This window comes from Argentina silus (genome assembly GCF_951799395.1).
Source record: "Argentina silus genome assembly, chromosome: 2".
Classification (NCBI taxonomy): Eukaryota; Metazoa; Chordata; class Actinopteri; order Argentiniformes; family Argentinidae; genus Argentina; species Argentina silus.
In genome coordinates this window covers 20,971,040-20,990,225 of record NC_139656.1, presented here as the reverse complement: position 1 = coordinate 20,990,225, position 19,186 = coordinate 20,971,040, and the positions used below count along the sequence as shown (strand labels likewise).

At 39.8% G+C, this 19,186-nt stretch overlaps 3 protein-coding genes across 7 annotated transcripts; all 3 read right to left on the bottom strand.

The window, feature by feature from the left end:
- Nucleotides 1–1,830: 1,830 nt before the first annotated feature.
- Nucleotides 1,831–8,544, bottom strand: gps2 (G protein pathway suppressor 2). 2 transcript variants are annotated; one of them, XM_083664937.1, is made up of 12 exons: nucleotides 8,384–8,544; nucleotides 7,380–7,497; nucleotides 7,177–7,286; nucleotides 6,924–7,036; nucleotides 6,499–6,578; nucleotides 6,150–6,229; nucleotides 5,513–5,687; nucleotides 5,260–5,343; nucleotides 3,872–3,948; nucleotides 3,575–3,670; nucleotides 3,336–3,419; nucleotides 1,831–2,902 (listed from the first exon to the last, which is right to left on the bottom strand). In XM_083664937.1, the coding sequence occupies exons 1-12, from the start codon at nucleotides 8,387–8,389 to the stop codon at nucleotides 2,810–2,812; spliced, it is 1,116 nt and encodes a 371-aa protein (XP_083521063.1). In that variant the 5' UTR covers nucleotides 8,390–8,544; the 3' UTR covers nucleotides 1,831–2,809. The 2 variants fall into 2 exon arrangements, with proteins under 2 accessions (XP_083521063.1, XP_083521064.1); XM_083664938.1 differs by having other exon boundaries at nucleotides 8,438–8,542.
- A 142-nt stretch (nucleotides 8,545–8,686) lies between these two features.
- On the bottom strand, nucleotides 8,687–11,568 carry LOC310819062 (gamma-aminobutyric acid receptor-associated protein). Its single transcript, XM_083690276.1, has 4 exons — nucleotides 11,385–11,568; nucleotides 9,741–9,819; nucleotides 9,375–9,493; nucleotides 8,687–9,280 (listed from the first exon to the last, which is right to left on the bottom strand). Exons 1-4 carry the CDS (start codon nucleotides 11,472–11,474, stop codon nucleotides 9,200–9,202), a joined length of 369 nt encoding a protein of 122 aa, XP_083546402.1. The 5' UTR covers nucleotides 11,475–11,568; the 3' UTR covers nucleotides 8,687–9,199.
- A 2,144-nt stretch (nucleotides 11,569–13,712) lies between these two features.
- On the bottom strand, nucleotides 13,713–18,891 carry LOC310821313 (CTD nuclear envelope phosphatase 1A). Of its 4 annotated transcripts, none has more exons than XM_083693307.1 (11): nucleotides 18,822–18,873; nucleotides 18,224–18,452; nucleotides 17,523–17,626; nucleotides 16,835–16,858; nucleotides 16,404–16,470; nucleotides 16,169–16,287; nucleotides 15,952–16,023; nucleotides 15,548–15,664; nucleotides 15,278–15,389; nucleotides 15,106–15,190; nucleotides 13,713–14,987 (listed from the first exon to the last, which is right to left on the bottom strand). In XM_083693307.1, exons 2-11 carry the CDS (start codon nucleotides 18,264–18,266, stop codon nucleotides 14,927–14,929), a joined length of 804 nt encoding a protein of 267 aa, XP_083549433.1. In that variant the 5' UTR covers nucleotides 18,267–18,452; nucleotides 18,822–18,873; the 3' UTR covers nucleotides 13,713–14,926. The 4 variants fall into 4 exon arrangements, with proteins under 4 accessions (XP_083549433.1, XP_083549432.1, XP_083549435.1 ...); XM_083693306.1 differs by having other exon boundaries at nucleotides 18,768–18,865; XM_083693309.1 differs by lacking the exons at nucleotides 16,835–16,858; nucleotides 17,523–17,626 and having other exon boundaries at nucleotides 18,826–18,891.
- Nucleotides 18,892–19,186: the final 295 nt, after the last annotated feature.

Below are 19,186 nucleotides of genomic sequence, written 5' to 3'. Positions count from 1 at the left end.
ACAAATATGTAATCAATATTTAATATAAAGCAAGAACTAAGTTGTATTTGCGTCTGTACCAATCTCTTTGTTTGAATCTCATATAAGGAAATCTTGTATTCAAAGTATTTATACACATTTTGCAAATTATGGGCCGGTTTCACAGGCCAAGATTAATCCTATCACTGAATCAAATTCTAATCAAGATACTGATCACGTAGTTTCATGAGCATGTTTTCCTTTATTCATGGATAATGCTTTATCTTCATTTGAGTCACATACTACATGGTTATTAATACATAAGGTTAATTTGTTCATTTTTTGTTTTTGACATGATTGAATCCAAATTAAACCAATGTATGAACTTAATCCGAGTCTGTAAAACTAGTCCAGTGTGTGCACTTCGTATAGTAACATAAGTCAATCTTTATGTGCTCTCTTACACAAAACCCTTTAGAAAGACAAAGAAGGGGAAAGCCGCATTTGAGAGCCGCCATTTCACCCATTCTCTGACAATGTTGAAGAATATTTAAATGTTCTTCAACTTTTAATAGAAAATGTATATAGTCGTACAAAAGACAGAAACGTTTTCCATAATCATCGGAGTGAGATCAGGTTAAATGTAATGCTTCTCTGAACTCCTCTGCTTCTCTACCACATGGGAACATAAAATGGCTCTGTTACTGTACATGGGCACATGATGGCCATTTGGTGAGCTTGGTCTTCTCCACAAGACAGACATGTCAAAATTAAACAGTGAACAAATCCACAAAGGCATCACAATTACAACTCTGCCAGAAAGTAACAGAAATATGTAATATCAACACAAGAATTCAAAGGTGCGAGACTTCCTAAATGTTCCTAAATTCCTTAAATGTTCCTAAAATCGAATCACCCACCTGGTATTGGTGATGCCAAGAGGATCATCAAGGTCTCCAGAAATGGCTTTGTAATTCAGAGGGGATGAAAAAGAGATTGGGTGGGTTGAATATGGATCCATGATAATATACAGAAGGCGAACACAAGAGGTAATCACTCTTATTTCTCACGAACTGAAGCCGGAAATGGGGGTTTGCTTGTAAACATCAGGAAAGGAGCATCAGTGCTATCCAATTGTATTACATGAACAATTCGGAAGTAGAAACCATTTTCTTTTTTTCTTTTTTTATTCAAAGCACACCCTAATACAGCCCTGGATATCTAGGCTTAATGAATTACAGGATATCAGCCCCTGAATGATTACGATAGGGAAGACAAATTATATGAAACAAGTCTTAATAGTTAACCTGACAAAACAGAAAAGCGAAATACAATTATGAAGGAAAATATGAATACGTACATCATTCATTACACCATCTCCAAGAAAACAAGAAGCATCAGTGCTTATTTATGAACAGTCCAACTCCACCCACAGAAAATGCATACCAGTCCTTTCGTTTCCAAGAGGGCCAACTCACTCATTCATTCATTCAAAAACCACACTGGTTTCAATTTCATGAATCTCATATCCATGTAAAGAGTCAAATCCAGGAACAGTTGTAAAATGCAGAAACAGAATTTCGACCCTGACTCGGTTATTTTCTGTTAAGATTAAATCATTAAGCATATGAATCACGGAAGAGCAATTTTTTTTCTCTCAGCCACGCATTCAGTCCCCTCTACCAAAAAGTGCAGAGTCAACTTCCCGCCCTACTCCTCTCCCACAGATTAGCAGGTCTTCAAGACTCTTCGGTATACTTTCCTCTAAGTTTGTGTCTATTCTTCACTTATTCCTTCTCCCTGGATTCATCATTGTACTACCAAATGTTTCTATTCTAGCCCTTCACCAAATAGCTCTTTCGGTTTTAAAAATATAACCATTTACTTCCCTCCCACATATTTTGTCACATGCTTCATTACACATCACCATACGCCTCTGCAAACTGTCAGCTATGACTACTTAAGAGTCAAAGCAGTAGAATGACTTAACTGTCCCTTACCCAGGGTAAAGAAGCAATTAAGGCATTTTATTTTATTTTGATTAAATTCTCTTACCATCTGAGAGTATAACAGTCAACACATTGAAATGTAGGTCTCCAAACTTGGGTTTAAGGCAAAGCTGGAGTTTCACAGAGGATGAAAACATAGATCTTTTCACCCCAAACAATACTTCAAGACATCTCTTTAACCTACACAATCATGTTTTGGCCATTTGTACATGCATAGAAAGAAAATACATGTTTAGTTATCCATGTTCAGTTATCAAGTGCAATTTCATAAAATGCGTTGTAAAACCACTCTTTTCATTTTAAGAGCTTAGGAAAATATGGCTTCCACAAATATGCGTATGTGGATGGAAGTGTCCTTACTCGGAATTTAACTCCTCCATGGGCCCTGAGAAGGGGTTTACATTTCATCAGTTAAAATTAACTAAATAACACTTTTCTTTCTTTCTTTCTTTCTTTCTTTCTTAAGAAATCATTTGAAAATTACGCTTTCATTGTCAGGAAAAGGGAGAGTACAGAACAATTAAGGTTGGGTTAATTTGGTAAGATATAAACAATGAGAAAAGCTTCATTGTTTGGAATGCAGATCTTATATTCCTGAATCAATTGCTCTCTCATGCGATCACGATTGAGTCATACCCTGTATGGAAAGGAAAGCTTATCTATTAAAATACTGAAAGAAAATAAAGCATGCTTGTGCATATTGACAGCACAGTCAATATACACATTCTGGGATGCAGTCCTATGCCAAGAGGAACTCAGGATTAGTTTACTTCTGTCGTTAAAGTAAAGTTGTTTATATCTGTGTAGAAAATTACGCAGATCACTAATTGCTGGTGATCATTTTACTTGCTGTGGTGATAGAATCTCTGTCCTGATTGGCTGTGGGAGAGGTAGGCATGCCGAGGAGCAGGTTGTGGAGAGCTTTGAAACGTTGCCTGGGTAAGATAAACAATCAAATCATAAAAATATCATTTCAGATGTATCATATTCATGCCCAACTAAATACTACTACAATACAATAACATTTCAATGACAAAGTAAGTTAAACCAAAGTTACTGGTGCTTTTTTAAATTATTTGATCTGGGTGATTAGGAAAACAGATTTTGAGAAAGGTAGACTTTGCGATATGACGTCACCACGGGAAGTAAGATGTTTCACTCGCTTTCGATTCAGTCTGTGTACAAACAAAAAGGCTGCAGAGTGAATTGTTTTGCTTTAAGCCAACTATCTCTGCCAGTAGTCGCCCCGCTATTTTGTGGCTGTCATATTAATATATAAATCTATTTTACAAGATACACCTGAATACATCTGTCCACCCTCAAAGCTTATGTAAGGGTGTGTGGCCAGGGTTGGTTTGCGATACTCACTGGGTGAGCCTGCTGTGGAGGTGTCCCATGGCTGAAGCTTCCTGGAGAGGCTGGTCGGGGGGGATGGGCATATGGTAACCCAGACTGTCCACAAAACAACAGGCAAGATGAATTACATAACATTAAGACATAAGTCATTGACCAAGTATTCCTGTGTTTTGTATGTGTCATGATAAAAAGAGAATACATTGGTAAAGACAGAAGTGCAAACAGGTATGGGTAAGGAGATTTGGACTAACCTTGGCAGGGGGGATCTGCACTGCGATGGAGGGGGTGGGCAGCAGGCCTGCAGCACTGGCATGAAGAGCTTGAGGGTGCATGGGCCTAAGAGTGCTCTGAAGACAAAACACAGCACGGCAAGATCAAGAGTATGTCACCCAGTATAACAGGTGAGGTCCACCCACAAACTGAAATGCACTGCTACTGGTCAAGTTCTTAAAACTTTTACACAAAATGTACACACAAACTCCACAAATAATCTACAGAAAATACTTCACCTGTAGCATGCTACTTTGTTAATTTGTACTTGGACTTACTGAGTCAGTAAAGCCAGATTGTTGATTGGCATGTTCCAACTGCTTCTGTAGAGGGATCCCAGCACTAGGGATGAATCCTGTGGACAAGAGAGACATACATCAGTGAAAAGAGAAATATGGAGTGAAGCGAGAGAGTGAGGGGTACTGCATGTGCTTCAGTGAGTGTGTGCCTTTAGTAAAGACACCACTCAGACACAGGTTCTCCGGAAGACAGGGTAAAACATTTTAGACTGTCATACTCAGACCTGTCCCTATTCAAAATAAACTCATGAAAAGACAATCATGGAGTTAAACTGAGGAGTGTGTGCTGGTGCTACTTTTCCTTCATCCCATTGAAATTCCCATAGACTTCGCGGAAGGACACCATTTCAAAGTCTGATGTTGAAATACAGTTTAAAAAGGCCCACATCGGCCAGTTTTGCTTCCTGGCTTTTATAAAAAAGAAAAGAAAAAAAAAAGTGACGACGTCAGTCCTTCACGGAGCCATTTGGGAAAGTAGTGCCAGATAAAGGTAGGAGCAATTCCCAATAAAATGCTTCGAAAGGTTGTTTGATTCAATAAAAGCTGGTGAAGGGGGTTTGGAGGGTTATATTTGACTCTGGGCTGTAACTTTACAAACAGGCTAGCCTTGTCACATTTCGGAGCTCTGAGCTATGTGAAATGTCATACTATTATATTTTAATTTAGTCACTGATTTTCAGAAACTACAATGAGTTTCCAGCCAGGGCGAGTGTGTTTGTGGCTGTAGTTGAGATGACCACCACTTGGTCATCAACAATGTTTCTTTCCATGTCAGTATGGAAGGTAGATGGCTACAGTTTAGACAATTTAAACTTGAATATTTATTACAAGCTTTTACTGTTAGCTGGTTAAGGCAAATAGGTAGCTGGTGGTTGACCAAGTAGAAAATACATCTCTGCTGTTTGACAGACGGCAAGTCATGATGAAATATGAATTTGAACTCTCAATAGACTATTTGTCAGTTATCACTGGTTGGTATATCGTATTTCATATCACCCAAATATCAAATCATGTCGCCAAATATGATAGAAAGACGTTTGATTGAGCAGGGGCTTTACATGAGTGTATGAGAGCGGGCTATGCTCCTCATCAGAAAATCTAACACACAGCCAAACTAATAAAACATCAAATGTCTTACTTCAGCAAGCACACACACCTTCTCAGTTGAACTCCTTGAGACAATCAAGTGTTATAGAATAATTTCCTCACAAATTGCAGTCATGGCTGTATGAGCATTAATCCCATTCTCTGCGATATGTGGGTTTCCCCTCAATATCTACTGATCAAAACTGTAAGGCCAACCACGCCAACTGTAAAGCAACAAAAACATATGGACACAGACACACATATAGGACACACATACATACCTGGCTGAGATGTAAAGTGACTGTGCACAGCATAGCCCTGCTGCTGGTGAGGCAAGTACTGCATAGCTTGAAATGCTGATGCACCTAGACAAAGAGAAGGAATCAAGAGTTTTCAGAATATATCATGAACACCGCATCATACGAAGGCGCCAATTCTCATACTATTCACAACCGAGTACCTCTAAAAAACAAAGTACCAACAAAGACAGTAGGTCTTTGAAATACAGTTCACATTCAAAATACAAACTATTACCTCTGAGCTGAGAGCTGCTGGCATAGCTGACAGGAACGGGCTGGCCTGGGGCAAAGGGGGAGGCATGCTGTGGCTGGGTGAGGCCATAAGGTCCGTGTGCTGCCTGACTAGCTGAGTACTGGCCATGCTCAGAGCTCCCAGTGCTTATTCCTGGCTGGGTCTGGAAGTGCCGCCCCTGTCAAGCACCAGGACACTTTTTCAGGCATTTCATTGGGAAGAATAAGTATTGTATTGCAGGGTCTGAAATCTCAGAATGCTACTTTCAAAATTCTTTGAGGTGATTTGTGTAGCTAGGAGTGCTGTAAAAGTATGCCAATATTTAATACTGCTTAAGTATTAATCTAGAGTATGGGTCCGTAAATGTCAGTGCTAATTTAATCTAATAGATTCTACCACTGCAAACAATGCAAGTTGACGACATCATTTGTCATTTGACAGATCTATGGTACTGTGTGTCATGTCTGGTTTGTGTACGATTAATGCCCCTTTGGTATTGTTTCCATAAAAAAGCTTTGTGAACAAGGTCAAACTTGCCATATTTTTTAAATTTAGTTTCAGTGCACCTGACCAAATAAAATATGAGGTGCTCAAGGCCAAATACTCAGCAGCACCGATATAACAATATCTCATTACTCACCGGAATGACAGGGGACTGGAAGAGCTGCTTACTGCGTTCCCCTAACAGAGCAGCAGGTCGCCCATGACTGACTTGGCTAGCTGATGAGAGGCAATTAATACGGAAGAGATGGAGACGAGGAGAGAAGGATGCATACTAGTGATTTTTTTTATGTACATACACTTCAAAACATTGTGTAAAATACGTAAAATAGCAATACTAGCAATCCTAACAATGCACAGAATGTAAATTGAAACTCATGCACGCGTTACAATACTTGATCAGCAATTTCTGATTATGAGTAATGTTGATATATCATATGTAAATGATTTATCTATGCCTACATCAAATACATGTCAGTACTAATCACCTTGCATGCTTAGTAGGTGTTGTCCTGAGTGGATTGCCATGCTGGGCTGGTAGGTGGCAGAAGTCAGGGTTGTCATATCACTACAAGAAAACAACACAAAAATATGCCAAAATCATGCTTTTCCACAACCTCGGCTCAGTTTCATTGGCAAAAAAATGCAGGTTTTGAGGGATGTGGAGATCAATTTACTTGTTTATTTGCTATTTATAGGTATGGTGACACATACATTAGAATTCGTTGTTAGAGCTCCACACACGACACAAACGTTACATCTATGAATAATATAAAAAGAAAAAGAAGATGACGAATAAAATGTGCTGAGTACTTAGTCGTATAAAATCAGAACACACTTTATAAAATGTGCTGCTATGCTATATATAAGAGGCAAACTCCAATAAGGAAGGTCGAGAACAGATGGTCTTTACCTCTGTTCTTTCCTCCGTCTCTTCTCCTCCTCATGGAGCACTTTCTTCAGCTGGAGGAAGAGCTGATGTTTCTCCTCTTGCAGCCCCTGCAGCTTCTCACCCATTTTCATGATCTAAGAGAGTTTAAGAGAAACAAAGCAAGAGAGAGAGGAGTTGGAAAAACAATGAAAAGATAGCTAGCTGGCTATATTGCAACAAAGACAGAAGGACATGGAACTTGCAGGATTTCAAAATGAAGGTAGTTTATGTGGACCTGTTCGTTTGTCTCCTCCAAAGACATTCTCTCCTCCATCTCTTTCTTCCTCTTCCTTTCCTCCTCCTCTTTCAACTTCTGCTCCATCATCTTGTCTACTTCTTCTTCCTCTGTAACACAAGGGGGAGGGGTTGGTGCTCATCATTGCCTATACAGCCTTTGAGAGCTTGGGAAAATGTAGTGGTGTTGATGGGGATTCTCACCTTGTCTCTTGCGTTCTCTCTCTCTCATGATGTGCTTGTGCAAGGCGCGTGCCATGGCATTGGACAATTTAGGCCTCTCCAATAGAGCTGGCATGATGGTGGGGATTGGGGGGGCCAGCTAAAAACAGACAAGGTAACATAACATGGGCACAACAAATACTGCCATTACTTAAACATTTTACTGTTGCATCTATTAGCAGCCCAATCAGTCATTCATCAATCAACATTGTATTGACAGGTTGTTTTGCTTAAGTGGTACCCAAGAGTGTAACCCTATGTCTATGTTTACCACCACATCTCCATCGTCATTTGCTAGCTAGCTGTCATACAATGACGTTGCAGATGACTAGATGAAGTGGCTGAGGGTTATACTATGAAAAGCAAAAATAGCAATAAATATAAATAGCTAGCGCTGTTACATATCTTATAATATTAGTTTCATATGCGAGCCAAGACATGATGTGGCCAAGACATGATATGGCCAAGTCGCCACCTAAATGTCTGCAGAAAGCTAACGTGACAGCTCTAGCTACTAAGTTACTCTATCTAGTAGCACGGTAGCTAGCTAGTTTTAATTACACCATCAAATCATGACCACATCCCCGACTTACCATATCAAAGTCTAAGAACGTAAAACTACAATTAAGTTACGTCTGAATAAAATAGCTAGCTAGCTTAAGTATTAACTGCCTTAACGCTATAGAACAGCTAGCTAGCTTGCTAGTTATTTTAGCATAACATTTATGGATTTCTATAAGTCACCGTGTGGGTGTGATTTGTTAGCTTTGAAATCACCAACGGCAATGCTGAAAAATTCCCGCAGCATTAGCTAACTAACTACTAGATAACTATTTCTGACGAGCTAAGATATTTGATCCACTTTCTCTCTGGCGCTAATTTATCAAGCTAACTATCGCACTTGACAGTTGAGCTGAGCTTGTATCGTCGTTCAGTATGTAGCTATCAACAATTGACAGCTAGCTAGCTAGCTGAACTACACGTACTCGCATATCTAGCAGTCTTGCAATGAAAATGCGTGGAATCCTCTGAAAACGCACTTTTATCCGTGTCTGGCTTGTTTGTTGTTCCTAATGACAAAAGTCAGGCGGCCAGATGCTAGTACGGCTCAGTCAGAGTAAATGGGTCTGGTACAGCTGATTGTTGTAGTAAGGGTGTGACTCTCTGGTTGAGTTGAAGGAGTCAGTTATGCCAGAGATTGTATATATTATATTGTAGAGGCTTTTGTTATGCTATGGATCCCTTTTAAATTAGCCCAAACTGAAAGAAAGAATCACAATATTCACAAATCAATGTTTGATTGTTTATATTCATTTTGTAGTGGTCACAAGTGGAGGGTTTCAGAGGTATAGCTGCATAGTAAACAAAAATATATACATAAAAACAAACCAAAGATTCAGCAAACAAAACACATCATAAAGAATGCAATGAATAACTTGATCAATTGAATCCCATAATTGAAATTAAAACAGGATTACAGTGAATAAAAATACTTAATTCTTCATGCATACGTTGTTTACAAATGGTACTAAGCAAGGCTGTCATTGTCATTGATACAAAGCTGTAACGGCCTATTAACAACTATCCAAAACAAGATCCAAGTAATTGCCAGCTATTGAGCAAGTGGATTATGATTGGGAGGCAAATAGATTAAGTAGAGCATAGAAATTCTGCCTTGAGAAAGTTTAAGGGGCAAGAGTGTTTGAAAGTGCATTTGAGAATGGTCGGGCTGGATGTTTGAATTTATTTTATTTAGTTTTTTGGATGATGAGAAGTCAAGCAGCTTATGTGCCTAAAGATAGTTAGACTTTTCTTCGGCTGTCTCCATAGACACTTTCGTCACTGTAGGCAATGTAAAGGAAAAAGTCCTCTTCGTGATGTTCCTGTCAAAGAGAGATTAAAGATTGTATTCAATGTATAGGAGCAGATACTGTATAAAGAGACCAAGAGCAAATCTAGGATAAATTGGCTTGGTACCTGGTAGAGCAGTCCCATGGTAGCTGATGTTGGAGGGATGACATTGTTGACAAAGAAAAAGAGGGCATCCTCAGCCCGCAGGTGAATCCTTTTCCGAATTAGGAAGTAAAATTGTCCAACTAAAGAAATTAGAAAACACGGTAGATAAATGTAACTAAAATCATAAAAGAAGTCAATATCCTATACAATATCATGAGTTCTTGCTGAATCCATGTAATGTATGAATGATGGAATAGTTACCCGAAAACAAATATGTGGGAACAACTCCACCACAATTCAATTGTAAAACAGCCCCATCATACCAATTTAAAACAAATCCATACTTAGGCCAAAACTTGGGAATTGTATTCATGAGCCATAAGTCACCTGTGAGGTCAGATGGCACAAGATACTTCTTCTTGTCTAGATCACCTATCCTGGCCTTGGGTGCTTTCTCCACTATTACCTGCATGGAGAAATGACACAACAAATCAAAAAGAGTGCAATAATAAGAAATAACAAGCATTTTCACATTAAAATATTGCAATACTGTACTGGTATCTGCTACTTGCTACACTCCCATTTAGTGTCTCCCACTACACTCACATCACTCCCATTTAGATAAGGCTGGCAGAACTGTGAGGGTCATGTTCTTTGACTTCTCCAGTGCATTTAACGCCATGCAGCCCTTACTACTTGCGGATAAGCTGCTGAGGATGCAGGTGGATAGTTTGTAATCCAGGAAACAATCTGACCAACAGGCCACAGTTTGTTTGGCTGCAGGGATGTGTGTCGGACTGAATGGTGAATAGCACTGGCGCCCCCCAGGGGACAATTCTGGCTCCTTTCCTCTTCACCCCTCTATACCTCGGACTTCAGGCACAACACAGATACTTGCCATCTGCAGAAGTTCTTGGACGATTCTGCTATTGTTGGATGTGTCAGTGGAGGCCAGGAGACCGAGTACAGAGGACTGGTGGACAGTTTTGTTGAGTGGTGTGAGCAGAACCACTTGCTACTCAACATCAGCCAGACAAAGGAGATGGTGGTGGACTTTAGGAGGACTAGGGTCCCCCTGTCTCCTGTTTCCATCCAGGGAGAGGACGTGGAGGTGGTCCAGAGCTACAAGTACCTGGGGGTGCACCTGGACCATAAACTGGACTGGACTGGTAACACAGATGTCCTTTACAAGAGGGGCCAGAGCCGGCTTTATTTCCTGAGGAGGCTCAGGTCCTTTGGCGTGTGCAGGACTCTGCAGAACATGTTCTACCAGTCAGTGGTGGCCAGCGCAGTGCTGTACGCGGTGGTATGCTGGGGGGGCAGCATCAAGGAAGGTAACACCAAGAGGCTTATTAGGAAAGCTGGTACTGTCCTTGGTGTCACCCTGGACACTGTGGAGGAGGTGGCCAATAAGAGGATGAGGACCAAACTCCTGGCCATCATGGACAATCCCTACCATCCCCTACATGACACAGAGCAGAGAAGCTCATTTAGCAACAGACTACTACAACCACGTTGCACTAAGGAGCGCTATAGGAGATCTTTTCTGTCTGCCACAATAAGACTGTACAACTCCTCCTCCAGCTGACTCGATAGGGGTGATCAGAGTCAGGCTGGGGGATGTTAAATCTTACTGGACTGTCCTTACTGTATATAATGTTTCAGATGTATATTTTATTTTTATTCTATTATTCTATTGTCACTTTATTTTGCTGTTGTTTGTGATGTGAGATGCTGTAACGGCTTAATTTCCCCTCGAGGATCAATAAAGTACCGATCTATCTATCTATCTGGTATAGTTGTGTGCCTCTCCATGACATGTATTAGGTAATGAGAACTAGGGCATTTGTGGAAGTGTCTATTTAACAATAATTGTTCAGGAGGCACATAGACAATGACAATTATAGCACTGTCAATATCTCCAGATTCAATGTGTGCGTATAAAGCTCGCATTTTGTTCGTGTAAGGTAATTGGTCAAATCAAAAATGGCTAACACCTCTAGCTATAATGCTAGCTAGCTAGTTACTCACTGGTACTCTGTCTGGGTACTTCTTCCTTATTTTTTCCCCCTCCGACCTTCTCTTCTCAAATGGGTGCTCCTCTTTATATACGAATTTCATTGTTCAGGTTTAGGAGATTCACAGAACTTATAATTTGATTCTTCCTGTTGTTGTTCGAGCTGTGTCACGTTAGCTAACTACCTGCTGTCTAGTTGGTGACGTCACGTATGTTTTGACGCGGAGGGATCCAGCCTGCAAATTCCTTGACAGGAGCACGGAAGGTTACGTGGCCGCGTATGAACAAAGTAGTCACCTCATCTTATAGCCTTCTCCAATTGCTCGGTAAAGTCCGTGGACCCTTTGTAGGGAAAAACGCAAAACTTACTTCATCAACCCCCTGGCCATACCTCTTTTGCAGTGAACGCTAACCTGAAAATTAAATGGTCAAACGAGATATACAGTTGAAGTCTGAAGTTTACATACACCTTAGCCAAATACATTTAAACTCAGTTTTTTCACAATTCCTGACATTCAAGCCTACTAAACATTCCCTTTCTTAGGTCAGTTAGGATCACTACTTTATTTTAAGAATGTGAAATGTCAGAATAATAGTAGAGAGAATTATTTATTTCAGCTTTTATTTCTTTCATCACATTCCCAGTGGGTCAGAAGTATACATACGCTTAGTTAGTATTTGGTAGTATTGCCTTTAAATTGTTTAACTTGCGTCAAACGTTTTGGGTAGCCTTCCACAAGCTTCCAACAATAAATTGGTGGAATTTTGGCCCATTCCTCGTGACAGAACTTGTGTAGCTGAGTCAGGTTTCTAGGCATCTTTGTTGTCCTTAAGCCATTTTGTCACAACTTTGTTAGTATGCTTGGGGTCATTGTCCATTTGGAAGACCCATTTGGGACCAAGCTTTAACTTCCTGGCTGATGTCTTGAGATGTTGCTTCAATATATCCATATAATTGTCCTTCCTCATGATGCCATCTATTTTGTGAAGTGTACCAGTCCCTCCTGCAGCAAAGCACCCCCACAACATGATGCTGCCACCCCTGTGCTTTACGGTTGGGATGGTGTTCTTCAGCTTGCAAGTCTCCCCCTTTTTCCTCCAAACGTAACGATGGTCATTATAGCCAAACAGTTCAATTTTTGTTTCATCAGACCAGAGGACATTTCTCCAAAAAGTAAGATCTTTGTCCCCATGTGCAGTAGCAAACTGTAGTCTGGCTTTTTTATGCCAGTTTTGGAGCAGTGGCTTCTTCCTTGTTGAGCGGCCTTTCAGGTTATGTCGATATAGGAATCGTTTTACTGTGGATATAGATACTTTTGTACCTGTTTCCTCCAGCATCTCCACAAGGTCCTTTGCTGTTGTTCTGGGATTGATTCTCACTTTTCGCGCCAAAGTACATTCATATCTAGGAGACAGAACACGTCTCCTTCCTGAGTGGTATGACGGCTGCGTGGTCCCATGGTGTTTATACTTGTGTATTATTGTTTGTACAGATGAACGTGGTACCTTCAGGCATTTGGAAATTGCTCCCAAGGATGAACCAGACTTGTGGAGGTCCACAATTTGTTTTCTGAGATCTTGGCTGATTTCTTATGATTTTCCCATGATGTCAAGCAAAGAGGCACTGAGTTTGAAGGTAGGCCTTAAAATAGATCCACAGGTACACCTCCAATTGACTCAAATGATGTCAATTATCTTATAAGAAGCTTCTAAAGACATGACATCATTTTCTGGAATATTCCAAGCTGTTTAAAGGCACAGTCAACTTAGTGTATGTAAACTTCTGACCCACTGGAATAGTGATATAGTGAATTATAAGTGAAATAATCTGTCTGTAAACAACAAAAAATTACTTGTGTCATGCACAAAGTAGAAGTCCTAACCAACTTGCCAAAACTATAGTTTGTTAATATGAAATCTGTGGAGTGGTTAAAAAAAAAAAGCAGTAAGACAGTTGACCTAAGCTCAGGAGGCATTTAAGTTATATTCTTCAAGAATCTTTATAACATTAATTTAAAAGTAAAACAAATTAATGTACCAATCCCAGACTGCCCCTTTAATATAGACTTGCAGGGAACAGTCAACTACTTTATTTTGACTGAAGTTACTGCTCTTGTGGTCATAGAATGTAATCCAAACACTACTATTGAAAAGTCCTGAATCAACTCAATTGAATCAATGACTGTAATGTCAAGTACATGCTAGCCAAGACTTGAATGATACAGCTATAATTTGTAAAATTCAACAGCGATAGCAGTTTGGCTCTCAAAATAGACAGGCATAAATGATACAAGAACATGGGACAGTGTAAGGAATCTGATAAACTGAAAATCAGTCAGAAGTATGATGCCAAGCATTTTATTGGAAACACTGATAGACCTCATGTCTGACTGACACTGAAACCCACCCAGAGCCTAATTAGTACATTGTTCAATGGGCCGGGATGTTTGGGTACATTAAAGTAAATTGGAGAAAGTGAACATGGTTGAAAGAGCCATCCACACAGACAGTAAAAAATGTAATAATAATAATAATTACAAAAACATGGATAGAAAGCATGATGATAGACTGTCCACAAACGAACAAAACTTGCCTTGTGGATAGTCTTGTTTATTTACAGGTTTATAACAGTGGTTCTGGTTCCCCTAAACGGCTATGACAAATAGGCTCAGTATCAGAGTATGTTAATGAAGTTAATTCTGTATAAACCTTGATTCCCAATCAACTAAATAATCAGTCATTTTACTTTTTTCAGTTAAACCTCTGAATAGAATTCAGAAAAATAAGATCTTTCAGCAAATGGGTGCAACCTCCATCATTTCTTATATCGACTTCCCATTAAAAACTACATTTCATTACAATAATTGAAATAGATCGCAAGACTGAACCCATCCAGACCACATATTTCAGTTCTAGTTAGGTTTTTCTATTGGTTGTAACAATGTGGCTCTTAACAAAAAATAAAGTCATTTGATTTGACATGTTACCTGAGCAGGTACGCTAGATGACTCAAGCAAGGAATGGGACAGAGATGGAGAGACATTTACAGAAGCAATACCGACTAGGGAGAGAGAGTTCAGTTCAAGGGGTTTAAGCCCTAATTCATAGTCTATGGTTTAACTTTAAACCACAAGAGATGAGGGCAGTCGGAGGGAAGGACTGGCTTCACGATCTATATCTTCAGTATTTCCATTGTTTAAAAAGATTTCATATGTATCTCAAAAGAAATTTGACTAATGCAAGCATACTCTCCCACACACTGACACAAACACACTCGACATGCACTCCAAGAATCCAAGGACTGTAAGGCAGTTTCCATTTTGGAAAAGAAAAAGAAAGCTGGCCTCTCCACTTATTTTCAGTTTTCCTTATAGCTCCCCCCCTCCATATGTGTGGCCCAGTCTTTGTCCTCCCCTTCTCAAAAGGGGTCACATGGAGATGAAGGATCAACAGTATGGGCAGAGAAGAGGGGGGCGTGCAACAACCAGCAGAGAAGGCAGAAAAAAATATATATGAAAAAACAGAACTGGAACTGATGCTAGCTCCAATGGACGAATCACCATAGTCGATGCTGATGGAGGTTTCGACTGAGGACGGACCGGACATCTGATGTGAACCTGAGATAGAAATAAAAAATGGACAGAGAAATTAGGTTATCATTATAGAATGTACTGATGAATGGATTATGATGAGCAGCACTAGTCTTGGCAGTTCACCAGAATTTTAGATACATACCTCAGTGCATCTAGCATGGGTAGCAGGTTAAGCAGAGCTGTGTCGCTTGGGTCGCTGAACCATGATTTAATGGGTATTGCATTGTCTGTGGGGCAGAAATGGAAAATAAAAGCCGAATCATATCCTCACAAAATGTGTGTACTCAGAACAAGGTAGCAGATACAGTACTCACCTGGGTGGCTGCGGTACGCTCCAGGCGAGTTGTCCAAGATGACTACACTAGATAGATCACTGTGCACTACAGATAGGTCTTTAATATAACTACCCAGGTCCAATGTACAATGCTAGACAGAAGAAAATAGGATTTTTGAGTATTAAATGTTAAACAACAGTTCCAGGTCTATGGTAGAAAACATTTCATACATACATATCTATCAAATATCATGTACTCAGCGTTAGAGCAGGGGGCATTGTACAAAAATGCACTTGTCAGTAGGTTTACCTGTCTATAGTATCTTCGTTTCAGGATGCCCCTGTTGTTGTCTAGCTTGTCAGCTACTGCTGAGCCATATATTTCCATACTGGCAGTGAAGACCACCAGCTCATACCACTGACTCACCTGAAAAAATGGAAATTTTATTTTTAAAACTCAAAAGCTACCAATTACAAAATTCTGTCATGTCTAAACCTGACCCAAAAAATATCAACCACAAAATCTGGATTTAATCCTGCGCTAAACTTGACTTCACAAATACAGTACATTTATCCTTAAGGGGCACTGCAGAGAAAACATGTAACTAGATACTAACACAAAACAAATTATAAACAAGCTTTTATCTTAATATCTTGTATGTATACGGACAATATTAAAATCTTGACAAAGCATAGAAAAGGTCCATCACTCACCACTTCTAGGAAGAAATCTACATGCGGTCTTTTATGTACAAAAAACCTCACTGGGTGTTTGTCGATTACCACCTTATTGAGAGAGAATGAAAAAGAGAGTATAAGGGTTGGTAAACATCTCTGGGGTGAACGAGTGACTGGTGCATGATGTGTGTGCTGACAAGGTGACAGTGCTGTCAGTATGGAGCAACCTATGAGTATGTCAATGCTTGTTTACCTTTAGGATGAAGTCTGGTGGAGTGCCTGGTCGCACTGTGGGTCTTAAAACACCGTCATGGTGGGAGTGGATCAGAGTCTCATCAAGGTCGAGCACCAGAATCTTTCTCTTAACTGCATCTGAAGCACACGAGCCATAGTCCAGTCAATACCTAGCTAACCAGAGAGGAAAACCATTCCCAATTTTCTATTTGTGCCACAGTCAAGGACAATCTAAATGCGAACAGGGTACTTACTGAGTCTGTTTTTGGACACAGGCGAAAGAGGTAATGTGTCATAACGCACTGTTTGGTACTGGATTATCTACAGGTAAAGAGATTAGCAATTGTCACAATTGAGAAACTGGAAAAAAAATTGTCAACTGTTATGCCAAAAATAGCAAATAGTTCATATAACAATACACACAAAAAAAATACAATGACAATACACAGTTTGTACAATAATTCCATCACATTATTGGTCCTATTACCTGAGCAAAATGAAGGCCTTTATTTGGTAATTCATTGCCTATGTAGTTTTGTTTCCCTTGATATGTGTCCGATGCACTTACGCCAAGCTGTTCACTGGTATTCCAGATATATTTGAAATTAAATGTCACTCTTTTTGTTTTTGTTACCCTCCAACCATAGATTAGACGCCTATATAGTGAACCTCCTCCTGTACTCACTTTAATTTGCCCTCTGCACTGGAGCTATATTTAAAAGACACACACACACACACACACACAGCTGTCAAGGACTGTCAAAGAAGAACATGGTCAGAGGGAACGGGTAGTTTCAGAGGAGCCTTGTGTGACCATTATGCACACACAGCCTATAACATAGCTTGGACTGTGAACTGATGACACCTGCTCACACTGCTTTAATAACAGAATGTCCAGCTTGCCTGTCTAAATAGTCCATAGCCAGTATGCAAACTATTCCCTTCTCTGTTTCTAACTAGAGTGGGTTCATTTTCAAGTAAAGGGTTGTTATAGGATCAACTTAATAATGGACCTGCTTAGCACTTGGTACTAGTTTGACAGAAATATCCCTCTTACTCAAGTGATTACATCAAACATGTACAAATCTTAATAGGTTGTCTGTCATAACAATCATTCAAAAATGTCTATATTACACTCAAGGAGTCAAAAGACTGGCCAATAGGTAATACAATTATTGAATCATTCTTAAAATTATTATTAAGGCCCTTTGGGGTTCTACCCTTGGATTGTTTATTTTTTCCTCACTTATTCACCTTGTTTTTCCTCTTTGTTTTGTTTTTAAAGTGCAAAGAAAAAAATGAGACAAATCTTGATTCTTTCAACACACCTTCATTGGTCAATTCAATAGTAGTCACACTGTTATAAGACCTACTTCTCTGAGTGCACTTCTTTTCCTGGCGTACATAAACCTTTTTTTTTTGTTGCTTTCATTCCAATATGAACAAATACGTATCGAGATCCCAGCTCTGCTTATACCTGAAACAGCAAAAGTCCAGAGTCCAATCATGACTATATTGAGCCATAAACAGTGTTCATAACAGTGAGAACATTATTCTTCCTAAACCTCTGCCACCTTCTTTTTCTAGTGTGAGCATTGCAAAAGCAAAACTTTCAGTTGAAACTGACTATACATTCAGTATTCAGTGTGTAGACCATGCCCTTTTACTGTCTTTGCTTTAATATCTTGAGTTCACAGCAGGGTTGTACTGTTTGTGTGTTGGTCACAGTTAAATGCATCATCAGGTGATACTATGAATGGAAGCTCAAGCTGTATAATAAGTGTTTCAGTTTTCTTCTAGGTCCTTGAGATACAACATGGTGTAGACAGTCCTCAGTTACCAAGATTTCAGATGGCATAGTAACCCAGAGAGATCAGTTGACTGAGACGAGGACAATCCATTGATCCAGTGTGTGTGTGTGTGTGTGTGTGTTAGGGTTAATGTGTAGAGAAAGGGAGAAAGAGACAATACAAAATATTCCTTTAAGTGGCTATAAGGAATTCTAGGTTTAGGGCAAAGACCCAAGCTTGACGATACTAAATTTGGGAGTACTTGAGAGACATTAGCTACTCACCGTGCGTAAATGTTTCCTGAGTATGTAAAGAATAAATCCCCATATTCTAGATGTTACTCCGAGGAAAGTTCGAATACCAAGTAAGCATTGGCGGGTCTTCAGCATGTTGACAGCCAGACACAGTAGCTAATATAGGCACAGATAGCGGTATAGCCCAAGCCCACTGTTAATTGTGTCCAGAGACTCCGATCGAGTCGGAACCCCAGCCTCTTCCCTCCAGAACCTGCACCTGCAAGTCAAGTAAAGACATCAGACTAAGAAATGCCGGTGACTGAGCAGTAATGTGCTCACTTCTAAAACCACTTTCGTCACACTCCACTGACAAAGGATAACAATTATGATAGGTAACACAAAAAAACTGAAGTGAGAAATAATGTTATAGATAATATAACGTGTTAAAAGTTAGCTAGCTGGCTAGCAGGTTTACTCGCTTGCTTGATTTCAACAGTAGCCGCATGTTCCAGGTTAAGCCTCGCATGCAATAATTTGATTAAAGTGTCAATTAGGAAAACGTCTAAAATAATTTTGAAAATTAACTTCTAACCTTACTTTATCTCGTTGATACTGGAAAACGGTTCGCTACATATGTGAAAAGTACCTACTATACGCCGTCAACACAGCCTTCAGGCACATCCGGAACTGAACAGTGCGCCGCCATAAGTGTCTAGGTGTCACTTCCGTGGAGAGGAAAACCTGCGCTGCTTTTAAATAGTTCCCTCCTTTAAATAAATACTCTACCCATATGTAGGCCTACTGTAACTGCAGCAAAGGCTATTTGTGGCTGCAGGCATGGAGGAAAGTAGGTTGTGTCCAGAAACCATTAGCACATGTGCCATTGTGTTGCTCTGAAAAGATTATGATTGTGTTTCACCTCCAACCTAGTCCATCTAGCTATATAAACTATCGCTTCAGATTTACAAGTGCCATATAAGGCTAATGTGTTGTTGTGGCAGTGGTGCCCAA